The sequence below is a fragment of the Narcine bancroftii genome, chromosome 7 (genome assembly GCF_036971445.1).
Source record: "Narcine bancroftii isolate sNarBan1 chromosome 7, sNarBan1.hap1, whole genome shotgun sequence".
Taxonomy (NCBI): domain Eukaryota; kingdom Metazoa; phylum Chordata; class Chondrichthyes; order Torpediniformes; family Narcinidae; genus Narcine; species Narcine bancroftii.
This window is the reverse complement of record NC_091475.1, coordinates 26087951-26107083: the sequence shown is the minus strand read 5'-3', so window position 1 is coordinate 26107083 and position 19133 is coordinate 26087951. Positions and strand designations below refer to the sequence as shown.

At 42.0% G+C, this 19133-nt stretch overlaps 1 protein-coding gene and 1 long non-coding RNA gene across 8 annotated transcripts in view; one reads left to right on the top strand and one right to left on the bottom strand.

Moving 5' to 3' along the window:
* Positions 1-19133, top strand: part of LOC138738620 (homeobox protein PKNOX1-like) — an 86346-nt gene that overhangs the window by 49375 nt on the left and 17838 nt on the right. For 5 of the 6 annotated variants that reach the window (XM_069889198.1, XM_069889196.1, XM_069889194.1 and 2 more), the window contains 4 exons: positions 4040-4211; positions 6630-6800; positions 13870-14005; positions 17759-17850. In XM_069889198.1, the coding sequence (XP_069745299.1) occupies positions 4040-4211; positions 6630-6800; positions 13870-14005; positions 17759-17850 (571 nt within the window). The remainder of the gene's footprint in view (positions 1-4039; positions 4212-6629; positions 6801-13869; positions 14006-17758; positions 17851-19133) is intronic. The other variant, XM_069889195.1, reaches the window with a different exon arrangement.
* LOC138738621 (uncharacterized) lies at positions 8300-17903 on the bottom strand. Of its 2 annotated transcripts, none has more exons than XR_011341627.1 (3): positions 17731-17903; positions 10808-10950; positions 8300-8790 (listed from the first exon to the last, which is right to left on the bottom strand). It is a non-coding gene; the product is annotated as an uncharacterized lncRNA (long non-coding RNA). The 2 variants fall into 2 exon arrangements; XR_011341626.1 differs by lacking the exon at positions 17731-17903 and adding an exon at positions 17608-17722.

The window sequence follows — 19133 nt, the reverse complement described above, 5'->3', positions numbered from 1 at the left end:
TTTACAGTATGGGAGTTCTAGTTGATATGTAGAAAGTTAAAATCTCCTATCACAACCTTATGTTTCCTGCAGCTGTCTGCTATCTCTCTACAGATTTGCTCCTCCAATTCTCATTGACTATTGGGCGGTCTATAATACTATCCCATGAGTGTGGCATCTTTCCCGTCCTCAGGTCCACCCATATAGCCTCAGTAGACGAGTCCTCTGGTCTGTCCTGCCTGAGCACAGCTGTGATATTTTCCCTGACGAACAATGCCACTCCTCCTCCTTTCATTCCCCACCCCCTCCCTTTTCTATCACATCTAAAGCAACGGAAGCCTGGAACATTGAGCTGCCAGTCCTGCCCTCCTGTAAGCAAGTTTCACTAATAGCCACAGTGTCACAATTCCACGTGCTAATCCACGCTCTAAGCTCATCTGCTTTTCCTACAATACTCCTTGCATTGAAATAGATGCACTTAAGAACATTTCCACCACATTCCTCACATTCTGTGATGAAGAGCTTAAGCCCGAAACATCAGTTATATATATTTGCCTTTGCTACATAAAGGACACAGTTTGACCTGCTGAGCTTTTACAGCAATTTGTGTTTTTATTTTCACTACATTCAACTCGTTGACTTCTAAGGCTGCATGCAATTTTAACATCATCTTTTCCCTCCTCCACTTCTCTATCTGCTCTGGCACTCTGGTTCTCCTCCCCCTGCAAATCTAGTTTAAAGCCACTGGAGCAGCACTAACAAACCTTCCTGCAAGGATATTAGTCCTCTTCCAGTTCAGATACAAACTGTGCTGTCAGAACAGGTCCCACCTTCTCTGGAAGAGAGGCCAATGATCCAAAAACCTGATGCCCTCCCTCCTGCACCATGTCTTTAGCCACATATTAAGATGCATTATCCTTGACTATCTAGCACATGCACTGGTAGCAATTCTGAGATCACTACCCTAGATATCCTGTCCTTCAACCTAACGCCTAACTCCCTGAATGCTCCTTGCACGACCTCCTCCTCTTCCTATCCTACATGGACCATGACATCTGGCTGTTCACCCTCCCTCCTGAAATGTGATCTGAGATATCTTGGACTCTGGCACTTTAAAGGCAGCTATACCATCCAAGATACTCTATCTCTTTCACACAACCTCTTATCAGTCTCTCTAACTATGGAATCCCCTATCACTACAGCTCACCTCTTCTCCTCTCTTCCCTTCTTAGCCATAGGACCAGACTCCGTGCCAGAGACCTGATCTCTGTGGCTTGTCCCTGGTAGGTCGTTCCCCCCCCCCCCCCCCCCCCCCCAACAGTATCCAAAATGGTATACTTGTTATTGACAAGTATATTGAGGAGATGGCCACAGGGGGGCCCTGCACTGCCCGTCTATTCCCTTTCCCTCTCCTGACTGTAACCAATCTACATTCCTTCTGCCTCCTAGGTGTGATACTGTCTCTATAACTCCTGTCTATCACTCCTTCTGCCTCCTGAATGATCTGGAGTTCAGCCAACTCCAGCTCCAATTCCTTAACTCAGCTTGTCAGGAGCTGCAGCTGGATGCACTTCTCACAGATGAAGTTGCCAGAGATACTGCTGGCTTCCCTGATGCCACACTTTGTAAAAGGAGCATTCCCCTGCCTTGGCTGCCATTCCCACTGTCTATGAGTAGATTTTATCTAAAAAAAACCTGCCCTTACCTGTGCCTAACCCGCTGAATCCTTTTTGTTCCTTGAATAGGGTGGCCCTTTCTGACTTCAACTCCAATTATTCTTCGCCTCTTACCTGTTTTGGCTGAAGCCTGTTGAGCCAAAGCCTTACCACTGTGACTCAGCCCACTCCAATGATGACTGTTCCCTCCTTTGTCTTCAACTGTTGAACTCAATTGCCCAAGTCATTTATAAAAATAACAAGGAGCAGGGGTCCCAAAACAGAACCCTGCAGAACATGTCTGGTCACCAAACTCCAGGCAGAATTTGATCCTTCCACCACCACCCTCAGCTTCTTGTAGACAAGCCAATTCTGAATTCAAACAGAAGATTATAGCACGGGCCTGTTTCCACTCTGTAAATGGTTATATGGTTATATGGGAACAGGCCCTTAGCAACACTGAACATGTTGCTGAAATCCACATAATAGACACATTTGATATTTGTGTTTCTCTCTCAATGCTTCTTAAATGCTGCTATTGCATCTGCTTCCACTACTTTTCTGACAGGTCATACTAGGTACACACCATTTTCACCCCTCACCCCCATCATAAATGCATGCCCTCCAGTGTATGACATTTTTACACTTGGAAAAACATTCTGACTCTCCACCCTATCTATCAATGACTCTAATAATATTATGAAAATCTTTATGGTCACTCCAGTGAAAGCAACCCACATTTGTCCAACCTCTCCCCTTAGCTCCATAAAGCATAGGAACAGAAATAAGCTATTCAGCCCATTGAGTCTGCCCTGTCATTCTATCAATAGCTGATCCATTTTCCCACTCAGCCCCACTGCCTGGCCCTCTCCCCATAACCTCTGATGCTCTGGTTAATCCAAAACCTATCAATCTCTGCCTTAAATAGATGCAGTGACCTAGCCTCCACATCCAGCTGTGGTAACAAATTCCTCTGGCTAAAGAAATTCCTACACATCTCTTCTAAGTAGATGCCATTTCATCCTAAAGTTGTGCCCTCTTGTCCTAGACTCTCCCACCATGTGAAACAATATTTCAATGTCTACTCTGCCCATGCCTTTCAATGTTCGAAATGTTTCAATTAGATCCTCCCCCTCCCCCACTATTCTCCTAAATTCCAACAAATGCAGGCTAAGAAACATCAAACACTCCTCATAAGATAACCGGATTCATTCTCGGAATCATCTTAGTGAACCTCCTCTGAACCTTCTCTAATATCAGCACATCCTTTCTTAAATGAGGAGCTCAAAACTGCACACAATACTCCAAGTGAGGTCTCACCAGTGCTTTGTAAAGCTCCCCTTCTCTTGTTCTCTATTCCTCTTGAAATGAATGCCAGCATTACATTTCCTTTCACCACCAACTCAACCTTTAGTTTACCTTTAACCTATACTGCACGAGGACTCCCAGGTCCATTTGCATCTGGGTATTTTCAATTTTTCCCCATTTAGAAAATAATCTCCCCATTTATTTTTTTCTACTAAAGTGCATGACAATGCACTTTCCAACATTATATTTCATTTGCCACTTCTCAGCCCATTTTAAGTCCTTCTGAAGTCTCCCTGTTTCCTTGATACTAACTGCCCCTCCACATCCTAAGACAATTAGACATTGGAGAAGAAATAGGCTATCAGGCCATTGAGTATGCCCCACCATATGCAAACGGTCACAAAGCCATTCATTCCATAATTTAAATCATTGATGTACAACATAAAAAGGAGCAGCCACAACACCAACTCCTGTGAAACACCACTAGTAACTGGCAGCCAACAAGAATGTGATCTCTGAATTCCGACTGTCTGCATCCTTCCAATCAGCCATTGCTTTACCCATGGTAATATTTTTCCTGTTACACCATGGGTTCTTGTTTAGTAGCTTCACGTTCAAAGGCCTTCAGAAAATCCAAATACATTCACCTTCATCTAGCCTGCTTGTCACCTCCTCAAAGAATTCTAATGGGTTTGTCAAGCAAGATATTCCCTTAAGGAAACCATGCTGGCTTTGGCTTATCCTGTCATATGCCTCCTGTCATATACCTCATCCTTGACAATCGATCCCAACATCTTCATAACCACTGACGTCAGGCTAACCAGCATAAAATTTCCTTTTTGCTGCCTCCCTTCTTGAATAGTGGGATGACATTTGCGATTTTCCAGTCATTCCACCTAATGTCCCTCAGCATCCACTCCTGAAACATTTCCACTATTAATGTCAGGCTCTGTAGCCACCATTCAATCATCTAGCACTTTACCAGAGGCCACAGAATGATGTAACTGTCTTAGCAAAGACCTCTGTAATTGGTTCTATATTCTCAATAGGCTCTTGATTTTACAACTGATGCTTATTCTACCTTTATCTCTTTGCAGACATCCTCTCTTCCCACTTTTGGCTCTTCTGTTTGAAAAGTGTGAGCAATCGACCCAAGGTTCTGAGTGCATCACCTCGGCAAGCTTTGATGTGGACATCGAAAACTTTGTTCGCAAACAGGAAAAGGAAGGGAAGCCATTTTTCAGTGAAGACCCGGAGATTGATAATTTGGTGAGAACGGATGTAAACTTGTAAACATGAGTGAAGCTAATTGGCACTGATGGTGTCAATTTTCTGCAGTCAGAAAATTTTTTTTTAAACTCAGAAGAAATCTAGAGGTACAAATGCATATTTCCCTGAAGATGACAACTCAGGTGGACAAGGTGGTTATAAGAAGGCACTTAGCACACCGGCCTTCATTGGGCAAGCTATAAAGTACAAAAGTTAGGACCTCATGATTCAGCTGTACAAGGTGTTGGTGACATTCTCTTTAGAGAACAATATACAGTTCTGGTCATCCAGCTATAGAAAGGACATCAATATATTGAAAGGGGTGCAGAGGAGATTCACCAAGATGTTGCTGTGGCTGAAAGGGAGAGATTAGATAGGTTGGGTCTTTATTTCCTGGAGTGAAGGAAGTTGAGAGATGATTTAATGGAGGTTTATAAAATCATGTGGAACATGGGTAAAATAAATGCTCAGTCTTTTTCTGAAGGTAGATGATTCTAAAACTAGAGGGCATAAGTTTAAGGTAAGAGGGTAGAGATTTAAGAAGGACTTGAGGGTGGTCTATATGTAAAATGAGCTGCCAGAGGAAACTGTAGAAACAGGGACAATTTTTACATTCAAGACATTTCGGCAGAGAAATACATTTCAAAAATGCTGGAGAAATTCAACAGGTCACTCAGTAAACATAAAAAATAAGATCCAATTGATATTTTCACTTGAGTCCTTCTCCAGGAGTGCTGCAAATCAGACAGACCATTGAATAAGAAGGTGGGCCAGTGGGGGTGGGGGGGTGAAGGGGGAGGAGTACAGACTAGCCAGTGGTAGATGGATGCAGGTGGGAGGGGGTAAAAGAGAAAGGAGCTGAGAAGTGTTGGAGGAGGCAGAGGGCTGAGAAAGATGTTCTTTGATAGGAGAAAGGAAAAGAAGGAGGTGTGGAGCTGGAGGAAGGGAGTCAGAGGGATGATGGAAAATAAAAGAATGGGGTTCATAAGACATAGAGCAGAAATAGGCTATTCAGTCCATTGAGTCTTCTCCACCATTTAATCATAAGCTGATCCATTTACCCTCTCAGCTCCACTGCCCAGCCTTCTCCCCATAACCTTTGATGCCCTGGCTGATCAAGAACCTATCAATCTCTGGGGAGGAGAGAAAATTAATGAATATTGGAAGTTGATAATAATGCCATCTAGATGGAGACAGCTGAGATGTAATATAAGGTGTTGTTCTTCACTGGGAGGCTTAAGCAGTTACAGCAGAGTGAAGGTGCTAGATGAAGTAGTCTCCTAGTCAGCATTCAATCTCCCTGATGCGGAGGCTGCGTCAGATGGAGTAAGTGACCCCTACAGATTCACGAGTGAAGTGTTGCTTCACTTAGAAGTCTGTTTGGAGCCCTAAATAGTAGTGAGTTAGGAGGTATAAATGTAAATGTAACACTTCTTGCGGTCACAAGGGTAGGTGGCAGTTGGCAGGAAGAGATAAGTGTATGAGGGAGCTGAGGAGAGAGAAATCCCTAGGGAAAGCAGAGAGCTGAGGAGAAAATGTGTCTGTGGGTAGAGTGGTGGAACATGCCAGGGTAAATGTGCAGGGAAATAGATGAAATGTGGATGATGGCTGAGAGGATGGCAGTAGGGGGAAGCCACATATTCTGAAGAAGGATGACATCTCAGGTGTCAAGAAATGGAAAGCCTTATTCTGGAAGCAGATGAGCAAAGACAGAGGAATTGAGAGAATGGAATCGAATCCTTACAGGATACAGGGATGCAAGAGATGTAATCAGAGATATAATCAAATTAACTTAGTGAATTTATAAAAGATATCTTCATGTAGCTTGTCTCCCAAAATTAGGACAAAGAAATTGAGAAAGGGGAGGGAGCTGGAGATGGACCAAGTGAATTTGAGGGCAGGGTAGAAGATGGTGGCAAAATTGATAAAAGTTATATGGAATGGAAGGGCTTAGAAAGATGAGGACCAAATGCAACTAGTCCAGAAGTCCATCTTGGCCAGTTGGGCCAAAGGGTCTGTTCTATGCTGTGTGAATCTATAATTCTATAACTGAAAACTTGAGTTTCCTAGTATAGGCCCTCTACAATCCCTGTGGTACAACATTAGCTACAAACCTTCAGTCAGAAAAACACTGTTCAACCACAACCCTCGCCTCCAGTTTCCAAACACACATTTGTCTCATGCACTAATGTTCCAGACCAAACTACAGTGCATGACTTTGTGAATCAGCTTTACATCTGAGGAATTTAAGGTTTAATTCCTTCAGCATGATAGCATTTGCAAATAAAAAATCTCCAGAAATTATTGTAATTGTTGTTAGTGCTGTTATTTGACTTCAACTATTACAAGTCAAATCAAATAGTTAATTTGTTTGTTCTGTCTTAGACTTATCTTATCTCTTCTTTTGGTGTTTTGAAGATGGTGAAAGCGATCCAAGTGCTCCGTATTCATCTTTTGGAACTGGAGAAGGTTAATGACCTGTGCAAAGATTTCTGTAACCGCTACATTGCTTGTCTGAAAACTAAAATGAACAGCGAAAACCTACTGAGCTCTGACCCTGGAGGACCTTATGCCTCTGTTCAAACTCAGGTACGAAATGATATCCCCTCAACAAATCACCTTATTCCCAAGTTCAATCACAAGAAGTGCATTGATCAAATGTTATGTGCATGGCCGTGAGAAAATGATAAGTATGATGGTGATCATTTTAAATTTTGAGAAGATTAATAATGGCAATGGTTTTATGTTGGAGAGTTGTACATTTCAAAATGTTTTTGAATTGCAGCCCAAATTATGATTTAATATGTGATTGGACATATTAATATTTGCTTCTTCCCTCTGTCCCTTTGCCTATAGAGTTAATTATATTATTGATTTAAGTCAGATGACTTTGGGACTGCAAGAAGGCTGTGGTGATTCTTGGGGCTTGGTGTTCTTCCCATTATATATTAATTACTTGGATTTGAATGCACAGGTCAGAATTTCAAAATGTTCACAGTGAAGAATATTATGAAGAGTGAGGTTAGCACTGGGCCCAAAGGACATGCACAGGCTTGTGGACTGATACCTTTTTAAGAGGAAAAACACCTACAGATACAGCCAAAGAAAAATGGACACTAACTTATGGAGGTGCCAAAAACAAGTTATCAAAGCATATGGGATCCTTGGTTTGATCAACAGATGAATTGTGGGGAGATTATAATGAATCTTTATGTAACACTGTATCACACAAATGAATCCCAGGTCACTGAAAAGAAGGATCTGTGAGGATACAGAAAACATTCAGGTTACCCAGTGTAAGGTAAAACATCATGAGATGGGAATGTGTAAGGAGTTACCCTGCCCTGTACAGGGCTGTAACAAGATGTAAATGCATCCTTATACTTACAAGATAAGAGAGACATTGATGGATTGAGAGGCAGGAAGCTAGCAGGGAAAGGATAGCAACAGTTTTAGTCATTGGACAAGTAATGATATGATGATGTTCTAAGCACGTATCCAAGGGTATAAAAAATCACCATTTTGCTGATAACGGCAGAATGTATTCTCCGACTAACATGGTTAGTCGCAGTGTTACAATCCGGTAATAAAGAACAAAGAACCCTGATTTCGACTCAGTCTGGTGTTTGTCTCACTCATTCATGAACAAAGCAGACCTAACACCAGTCTGGCAGGCTTGAATTATAAGGAGAGGCTGGATAAACTGGGTCTTTTCTCCCTGGGGCACGGGAGAGTGAAAGGGATCTTGTAGCGGTTATAAAATCATGAGGGGTGTGAATATGTTAAATAATCACAGTTTATTTTAAGCACAGTAGGGGAATCTAAAACCATAAGGTGAGAAGTGAGAAGGAAAAGATATAAATGAGTCTTGAAGGCACTTTATAGAAAGATTGGTGACCAAGATTTACTGAAAATCCCAAGGCATTTAATACACATTAAAAACAGGAGGATGACTTGGTAGAGGACAGGACTACTCAAGGACAAAAAAGGAAATTAATGCTTATAATCAGAGGAAGTGTATGAGGTACTAAATGAATACTTTGCATCATTGCTACCAAGGAGAAGGACATCGACAGTGAAAGGGAACATAATCAGTACCAGTTTATTTGTCGCCATTAACACCATTACAGCATTAAAAACGAGATAATATTCCCCTCACCTGGTACAAAAACTACCTAACAATACAATGCAACATACAATCAATTTTCAGAAACCAGACAATGTTACAAGGAGACAGGTTACATCTAGATGTTATAAAAACCCGCCAGTTATGGGTGAAGAAGAACGTTTCCCAAACCTGAGGGGCCACTGCGGGCTCTGTTCGCGCAGCCTTCAACAGGTCAGGTTTCCGACCTCCTCACAGATGTTAAGTTCACCAGTGGCCAGGAAACCAACTACCGCCCAGTCATAAATTCCCACATCCCGAGTCCTCCGGTGCCATCCTTCTCGTGAGGCCCAGATATCACAGCTTTAAGTCCTTCATATTGTCCATGGGGCCTAGGCATGAATCTCCTGGCCTCCGAGCCAGGGCGGCTCCACAACCCTTGTAATATAGAGAATGTTCATGTATGAGAGCCTACTGAAATCAAGAAAGAGGTGATGTTATGTCTTTTGAGAAGCATTATGTTGGACAAGTTTCCTGAGCCTGATGGGATAGATCCCAGATTTGTTTACATTTAAATTTATATTTCCAACATGGTAGAAACCGATTCTAGCCATTTAAACCTATGTGTCCAATAAACCTCCAACCCCATATGTTTTTGGAGTGGAGGAGGAAACCGGAGCACCGAGAGAAAACCCACGCCGAACACGGGTGGAACTTACAAACTCATTACAGACAGCGCTGGATTTGAATCCAGGTCGCTAGCACTGTAATAGCGTTGCACTACCTGCTACACTAACTATTATTGAAAGAGCAAAGTGAAGAGATTGATGGGGAACTTGACAAAGAATTTTTGCATTCTCATCTAGTGAAGTGAGAGGTCCCAAAGGACTGGAGAGTAGCTGATGTGGCATCTTGGTTCAAGATGGGAAAAAGGCTGATTCAGGAAATTAGACCAGTAAGCCTCACATCAGTGGTGGGGAAAAAATTGGGGATACTTAGGGATAGAATTTACACAGATTTAAAAAATTGTGGTCAGATTAGAAAGGGTTAACATGGCTTTGTGAGGGGCTGGACACATCTTACCAATTTGATTGAGTTTTTTGAGGAGGTGATGTTCAGGGAAGGCCAATGGATTTTAGTAAGGCGTTTGACAAGATCCCTCATGGTAAACTGATTTAGAAGGTGCAGATGCATGGGATTCATGTGAGTTAATAGTTTGGATACAAAATTTTCCATCTCATAGAAGATAGAAGGTAGTGGTGGAAGGCCATTTGTCAGGCTGGAGGCCTATAACCAGCAATGTCCCACAGGATCGGTGTTGAGAACCTTGATGTTTCTCGTATATGTAAATCATTGATGAAAAAGTGGGTTGGTGAGTTTATAAGTTCACAGATGATTAGTGGGTAATGAAATATCATGTCAGAAAGGGTATGGTCATGCACTTTGATAGAAAAAAATAAACGAGCAGACTACTTTTTAAATGGGGAGAAAATTGAAAATACTCAGGTGCAAGGGGACCTGGGAATCCTTGTGCAGGATAGCTTGAAGGTAAACTTGCCGGTCGAGTCACTGGTGAAGAAGGCAAATGCAATGCTGCCATTGATTTCAAGGGAATAGAATGTAAGAGTAGGGATGTGATATTGAAGCTTTAAGATACTGGTGAGACCTCACTTAGAGTATTGTGAGTAGTTTTGGGCTGCATATTTAAGAAAGGATGTGCTGACGTTAGAAAGGATTCAGAGGAGGTTCAGAACAATGATTCCGGGAATGAAAGGGTTATCATATGAAGAATGTTTGACAGCTCTTGGCCTGTATTCATTGGTATTTAGGAGAATTCAATGAAACATTTTAAATGTCGTGGACATGGTAGATGTGGAAAGGTTGTTTCCCACGATGGGAGAGTCTAGGACAAGGGTGTACAACTTGAGGATTGAAGGACATCTGATTAGAACAGAGATGCATAGGAATTTCTTAAGCCAGAGGGTGGTGAGTCTGTGGAATTTGTTACCATAGGCAGTTGTGGAGGCTGAGTTATTGGTTGCATTTAAGGCAGAGATTGACAGGTTCTTGATCAGCCAGGGCTTCAAAGATTATGGGCAGAAGGCTGGGCAGTGGGGCTGAATGGGAAAATGGATCAGCTCATGATTGAATGGTGGGGCAGACTCAGTGGGCTGAATAGCCTATAGGATTGTGGAAAGTGTGGAAGGTTATCAAAGACTTTAACAGAACATAACTCAGTGACAGATTATGGACAAAGAATTACTGTGTAGGAGCATTGTGAAGACGGAAATAAGGAGGGTTAAAAATTTTAAGATGGTTTTGGCAGAGAGTGTAAGGTCAAATCCAAATAGATTTTATGTGCATTAAAAACAAAAGAGTCATGAGGGAAATCATAGGTAATAATGATAATATATATGGTCATATACATTGTATGGTGTACATAAACACCAACATTGTTATTTGTAACAAGGAACAGCAATAGTATACTTACCATACATTTCAGCAGATAAAATGACTTTCAGATAAGATGGGACCCAATTTCAGCCTGAATTTCATGGTTTTAGCTCATATCGATTGTATGAGATGACCCAGCAATTTTCTGCTTGACGACACCCTAATCACCAAGTTACAAATCTGTAAATTAAGCAAGCATGTGATTACAATAGTGAAAAAATACCCACAAAATCTTTGCTTCTGGTCATGAAAGTGCTAAATGGAGTTAAGTCCAAATCTTCAGTATCAGCTGCAGCCAGAGTTGTTGATGGTGACTCCATTCTCAATACTGGGTGTGGTGCCGTCCGCATTGAAGAAGTCACCTCGGGCTCCTGGGCAGGAGCAGGGACATTTTCCAACCAGAATTTTAAGGTCACAGTGGCGGTGGTGGGGAGATGTCAGGACTGGTTGCAGCAGTTGGAAGGTGTTCTTGGACCAGCAGCAGCAGTGGGGAGGTGGTCAGGAAACAGCGACAATGGTGGGGAGGTGGTTGGGACCGGTCCACTTTTCTGGCCAGAATTTTACGGTCACCTGTTTTTGTATCTGGCTTATGAGACGACCCCTTTTTTGGGCTGTTTTTTGGGACCTTAAAGGCTCATCTTATCTGCCGAAATATACAGTAATTGAATTAAAAAGACAATGAAGACAAAAAATTGATAGATAATAAATATTCATAGTTGTTCTTCTACAAAAAACATGTCTTTGCAATAGTGCAGACAGTCCTTTTGTGGTTAAAAATTGCATCAAAATGCTGGAAGAACTCAGCCGGTCTTACATTGTCCATAAAAAAACAAAGATATATTGCTGACATTTAGGGCCTGAGCCCTTCTTCAAGGAATAATCAGATCTTTCTCAGTTGTGTTTCACTCAGTTCTTGTGTGATGTTGGAGCAGTCCATGATTAGTTTAACAAGAGGAGTTCAAGAGTACCTTTTAGGATCAGAATGGATCATTTATGTGTGGAGCCAGAGGAGATGAGGATGATGTGAAATGAATATTCTGTGGATGTGTTCACTGTTGAAAATGATAAGAAGGAGTGGGAGATAACAAAAGATACCCTGGGGTATGTCTACATCAGGAGTGAAGAGGGGTTAGCAGTCTTAGATTGTATCAAGGTAGATAAATCTCCAGATCTAGACCAAGTGGGTCACAGAACCTTATGGGAAGGCAGGAAAGAAATTGATAGATAGACATTTTAGACTGACATCGTTAAGGACAGAAGTTCTGGAGGACTTGAGGATGGCAAATGCGGTGCAGTTCTTTAAAAAGAGCTGTAAGGATAATCCAGGTAACTACAGGTCCGTTAGTGTGATGTCAGTAGTAGGGAAATTGCTGGAGAGGATTTGGAGAGATAGAATCAGAAATTGAATGGCCAGGGAGAGCCAGCAAGGATTTGTGCATGGGGAATTGTCTGTCACAAACTGGATAACATTTTCTGAGGATAGACGAGGACAAGACAGTTGGTTTTATTTATATGGGTTTTAATCAAGCATTTGATAAGATCCTACATAGTATGTCGGTATGGAAGAAAGGGGGCATAGGGGATGGGAGGTCAATTAGCCAACTGGATTAAAAAATTGGCTCAGTGATACGTGTCAAAGAGTGGTTGTAGAGGGCAATTTTACAGACTGGAGGACTGACCAGTGGGGTGCCTCAGGGTATGAAACAAGGACTCTTGCTTTTTGAAATTATACCTTGAATGTTGATGTCAAGGTGAGTAAGTTTGCAAATAACTTGAAAATATGTGCCACAGTAGTTACCTGGGTTTGGTATGGGATCTATGCCAGATCACATGGGGAACTAGGCTAAGGAATGGCAGGTGCAGTTCAACTCAGAGAAGTATAAGATGCTGTTTTTGGTTAAATTGTACCAAGGAAGGACTTAGTCTGTTAACGGCAGTGTCCTAAAGAAGGTTATGGAGCAGAGGGACCTAGGAGTTCATGTACATCTTTAAAGATGGCAGCACAAGTAGACATAATGAAGCATTTGTTTGGGACACTTACTTCAGCATTCGGGGCATTGAAATCAAGTGTTGGGACATCATATTTAAGTTATAAAAACAGTGGTGAGGCCACGCCTGGAATATTGTATGCACATTTAGTTACCTAGTAATAGGAAGGATATTATAAAGTTGGAAAGCGTACAGAGAGGTTTACAAAGTTGTTGCCAGGATTAGGGAAGTTGAGTTATTGTGAGAGACTGGAAAAGCTCGATCTGTTTTCCTTAGACCACAGGTGGTTGAGAGGAGATCCTACTGAGATCAATAAAATCATGAGCTGAACAGATGGTCTGTTTCCTAGAGTAGGAGAATCTAAATAGAGAGGGATAACTATCAGGTGAGGTGGGTGGAATTTTGAAGGGACGTGAGGGGCAGTTCTTCACTCGTGATAGTGGCCAGGTGGAATGAGCTGCCAGGCAAAGTGGTGGAGGCTGGTACGTTGGCTTCCTTTAAAGGAACACAGATAACTACATGGATAGGAGGGTATTGGAGGTTAATGGACCAAATACAGACAAGTGGGACTAAAATAGGAGGGCACAGACAACTCAGACCAGTTTCCGTCCTGCAAGACCAAGTATGAGGTGGTGCATTTTGATAATTCAAACCAGCATAGGAGTTGTGCTGGAAACAATAGAGCCCTGAAGAGTGTTGTAGAGGAGAGTAACCTCAGAGTACAGGTGCATAGTTCTCTGAAGGTGGAATCGCCTTCCTGAATGCCCCTCTGGTCTGAAACCTTCAGGTAACTTTCCTAACAACTTTTGCTGATCACATCTTCATCTTGTAAAACTATACATAACCCATATAAAACCTATAACCTTATTTTATCTTTATCCTTTACAATAACCAGCAAAACTGAATAATTATCAAAACTGAATGCTCAGTAACTATTAGATTGCCATATTATATTAATATAAAGTATGGTTAAAGATGGGCAGAGCTCTAAAGTAAATCATCATGTCAAAAATTATGAAAAGACATTCCAATATTTACCACTGTGATTTAAAAAAACTACATTGTTCGCCCTTTTAATTCTTTTTTTTTTTTTGCAAAAATATTCTCCAGCAGCTTCCTGTCCAGAACACAACAATCACGACCCTACCTGGCACGATCAATCCCCAGGGAATTGTTGTTCCAGCCTCGGCACTACAGCAGGGAAATGTCACAGTGACCACAGTCAATCCCACACAAGTTGTATCAGGTATGTGGTCAAGACAAGTGACCAGAAGGTAAAGCTTAGAACCCATTTTAGCACAGTCTGCCAATCTAACATTTATATTAACAGAAGTTTTTCAACCAAGGGTCATGTTCTGACCATGAAGGGTAGGAAACGGGTGCCAATCTGGGCAAAAGTCATCGTAAATCTGATGGAAATCTCACCTGGATTTGAAAGACTGTTCAGAGAGAGAGGGAGAGAGAAGAGAGTGATATATGCTTTATATAAATGTAAATATATAATCTCCTGGCCTTTTGCATCTGTTTGCTGCCAACACCAGCTTTATATTATGTCTTTGGCTTGGCTTCACGGACGAAGATTTATGGAGGGGTAATGTCCACGTCAGCTGCAGGCTCGTTTGTGGCTGACAAGTCCGATGCGGGACAGGCAGACACGGTTGCAAGGGAAAATTGGTGGTTTGGGGTTGGGTGTTGGGTTTTTCCTCCTTTGTCTTTTGTCAGTGAGGTGGGCTCTGCAGTCTTCTTCAAAGGAGGTTGCTGCCCGCCGAACTGTGAGGTGCCAAGATGCACGGTTTGAGGCGATATCAGCCCACTGGCGGTGGTCAATGTGGCAGGCACCAAGAGATTTCTTTAGGCAGTCCTTGTACCTCTTCTTTGGTGCACTTCTGTCTCGGTGGCCAGTGGAGAGCTCGCCATATAACACGATCTTGGGAAGGCGATGGTCCTCCATTCTGGAGACGTGACTTAGCCAGCGCAGTTGGATCTTCAGCAGCGTGGATTCGATGCTGTCGGCCTCTGCCATCTCGAGTACTTCGATGTTGGAGATGAAGTCGCTCCAATCAATGTTGAGGATGGAGCGGAGACAACGCTGGTGGAAGCGTTCTAGGAGCCGTAGGTGATGCCGGTAGAGGACCCATGATTCGGAGCCGAACGGGAGTGTGGGTATGACAACGGCTCTGTATACGCTAATCTTTGTGAGGTTTTTCAGTTGGTTGTTTTTCCCGACTCTTTTGTGTAGTCTTCCAAAGGCGCTCTTTGCCTTGGCGAGTCTGTTGTCTATCTCGTTGTCGATCCTTGCATCAAAAACAATACTGGAGAAATTCAGCCGGTCAAACAGTGTACTTTATATAGCAGAGATAAAGATACATAACCAACGTTTTGGGCTCGAGCCCTTCAACATAACCTGCTGAGTTTCTCCATCTTTGTGTTTTTACTTCAATCACAGTGTCTGAAGACTTTTGTGTTTTGCACATATTTAATTATCCAGTTTCTTTGAACACATTAACTAAAAATGGAACTCTCTTGTCCTCTATTCTTTTCTACACTGACCTCAGCTTTCCATTCAGTTTTCTGACATACCCTAGAACAGTACAGCAGAGGAATTGGTCCTTCAGCAACTCTCCAGCTTACCTCTCCATTCCCTGCATATTCATTTGATTATTTGGAAGCTTCTGAAATGCAACTACCATATCTGCTTCCACCATGTGTCCTGGCATCTACCATTCTCTGTAAAATGCTTGTCCAGTACATCTCCTTAAAATATTTCCCCTCTCACCTTAAATGTATGTCCTCTGCTACGTGATCATTTCACCCAGAGAAAATGATTCAGACTATCTACCCCATCTATGCTTTTATAATTATATAAACTTCTATTAGGTCTCCCCTCTGCTCCAGAGAAATCCAGAGTAGGTCCCTTGCAGTCAGAATCAGGGGAATATATAATGGGGAATAAGGAAATGGCAGACCAATTAAATTCTTACTTTAGTTCTGTTTTCACAAGAGAGGATACAAATAACCTCCCAAGGATGTTGGGAAACATAGACTAATTCAGTATCTCTAAGGACATGGTCTTGGGGAAAATGAAGGGATTGAAGGCCGATAAATCCCAAGGGCCTGATAATCTACATCCTAGGGTACTTAAAGAAGTGAACATTCAGATAGCAGATGCTTTAAGAATTATTTTCCAGAACTCGATAGACTCAGGATCAGTACCCATGGATTGGAGGGTAGCTGATGTTACCCCACTATTTAAAAAGGGGGGTAGAGAAAAAGTGGGGAATTATAGGCCAGTGAGCCTTACATCAGTAGTGGGGAAAATGATGGAATCCATTATTAAGGATGTAATAGCGGAGCATATGACTAGCAGAGAAGGGATCGGACAGAGTCAACATGGATTTACAAAAGGTAAATCATGCTTGACAAATCTATTGGAATTCTTTGAGATGGTGACAGGTAAAATAGATGGGGGAGAGCCAGTGGATATGGTGTACCTGGATTTACAAAAGGCCTTCGATAAGGTCCCACATAAACGACTGTCATGCAAAATCAAGGCTCATGGGATTGGGGGCAAGGTATTGATGTGGATTGAGAACTGGCTTGCAGATAGAATCAGAGAGTTTGGATAAACGGCTCGTTTTCTGAGTGGCAGGTGGTGACCAGTGGGGTGCCACTGGGATCTGTACTGGGACCCCAGCTGTTCACAATTTACATTAATGATCTAGATGAGGGGATTGGATGTAATATCTCCAAATTTGCAGACGACAGTAAGCTAGGAGGGGTTGTGTGCACTGAAGAGGGGGGTCAGGAAGCTCCAGTGTGATTTGGATAAATTGGGGGACTGGGCAGATACATGGCAAATGCACTACAATGTGGATAAATGTGAGGTTATCCACTTTGGTAATACAAACCGGAGGGCAGATTACTATTTGAATGGCAATAGATTAGGAGATGAGGAAGTGCAGAGAGATCTAGGGGTTCTTATGCACCAGTCACTGAAGGCAAGCATGCAGGTACAGCAGGTGGTTAAAAAGGCAAATGGTATGTTGGCCTTCATATCAAGAGGGTTTGAGTATAGGAATATGGATATCTTACTGCAGCTGTACAGAGCCTTGGTGAGACCACACCTGGAATATTGTGTGCAGTTTTGGTTGCCTTATCTGAGGAAGGATGTTCTTGCAATGGAGGGAGTGCAAAGGCGATTCACCAGGTTGATACCTGGAATGGCAGGAATAACTTGTGAGGAAAGATTGGGCAATTTGGGATTGTACTCGCTGGAGTTTAGAAGATTGAGAGGGAATCTCATAGAGACATAAAATTCTGGCAGGATTGGACAGAATGGATGCGGAAGGGATGTTTCCAATGGTGGGGGTGTCCAGAACCCGAGGCCATGGTTCGAGGATAATAGGCAACCCATTTAGAACCAAGATGAGGAGGGATTTCTTTACACAGAGGGTGGTGAATCTGTGAAATTCATTGCCACAGAGAGCAGTAGAGGCAGGTTCATTGAATATATTTAAGAGGGAATTAGATATATTTCTTCAGTATAAGGGAATTAGGGGTTACGGAGAGAAGGCGGGGACGGGGTACTGAACTTTAAGATCAGCCATGATCTCATTGAATGGCGGAGCAGGCTCGAAGGGCCGAATAACCTTCTCCTGCTCCTATCTTCTATGTTTCTATCTCTCCCATAGCTCATACCCTCTAATTCAGGCAACATCCTGGTAAACCTCTTCTATACCCTTTCCAAACCTCCACATTCTTCTGGTAATGAGACAATTAGAATTACACACAGTATTCCAAGTAATGCCTAACTCAAGTTTTACACAACTGCAACATGAACTTGCTTACTTGTGTGTTCAATGCCCTGACCAATGAAGGCAAGCGTGCCATATTGCCTTTGTAACCAACTTGTGTATTCACATTGCCATTTTCAGAGAGGTAACCAGTAAACTGGCAGGTATTTTGACTTACAAATACAAATTGTATTTTTTTTTAATAGGTGGGGCAGTTTATCAGCCCGTTACCGTGGTTACTCCTCAAGGTCAGGTAGTGACACAAGCACATGGAACAATCCGAATCCAGAATGCACAGGTGTGTATTATCTTCATCTCCTTGTGAAAATTGAGTGGGAATGGGTCCTGAGTCATTAAGAAACAAATAGAGATAAAACAATGATCATTAAAAGCTGTGTAACCATCTGTTTGTCAGATTATTAATTATTTATAACACTGACAGAGAGGAAAAAAATAATTAAATAGTCCACATTGTTTCTTGGTGATCATGCAACAAGCAGCAACGTTGGGAGCATGGATTCAAGGGGCAAGACATCCAGTGTATTATAGATTGGAGGTAGAGTAAATTCAAGAGGCTTATTGACTTCCCATTGCTATTGTCCTCTGATCGTGCAGCAATGCAGTTGGATTATTTTCCAGATTCCTGCAATGTTCTGTTTAGTGTTAAATTAGATTCTCCAACCATAACAGATATTAGTTATTAACCACTTTTTGATGTCTTTGACTGCTTCCTTCTAAATATATCTGTACCTGTGAGGAAGGTAGGAATAAAGGCATGTAGATTGTAAACCAAATTGCACTGTAAATAAGTAGAGTTGTACACTTTGTATATTTGTATGCAACCAGATGGAATAACCACATAGCAGTAAAACTTTCATTCCACCAAGGCTCATTTAAAACTCTGGGCTATTTTAAACATGCATTTAAATTGTTGGGTATGTGTCCTTTTATGTTAACTGTGATTGCATTCTGAGCTAGTCCCATTTCCCTACAATCAGTCCGTATACTTCTAAACGCTTCCTCTCTAAATGTCTTTTGCACGTCAACATTGTGAAGAAACACTTCATTATGCCTCAGATTTGTCCACTTTAATTCACTCCTAGACTGCCAATGCCACTCCCTGATACTTCTTACATGGTACTGGACATCACCATTCATTTCCTTCAGTTTTTTTTCTTCTATGATCTTGTCTGCAATAAAGATGAATGAGAAATACTCATTCAAAATCCCACCCAGCTCTGGAGGCTCCACAAAAGCACAGCCTTGTTGATATTTAATGGGATCAATCCTCTTCCGAACCATTTGTTCTCTATTAATAAACTGATAGAATCTCTCGGGACGTTTCTTTATTCTGCCTGTCATTTTCATCTCATGTCCTCTTTTTGCCTTTCTGATTTACCTGAAGCGCACACCTACACTTTTTATACTTATCTAGGTACTTGGTTTTTCCAGGCTGCTTAAATCTGATGTATACCTCCTTTTTCCTGACAAGAGCCTCAATATTCCTCATCAACTAGGGTTTCTTAAACTTGCCAACCTTGCACATCACCCTGACAGGAACACGTGGTGCTATCTTTCCTT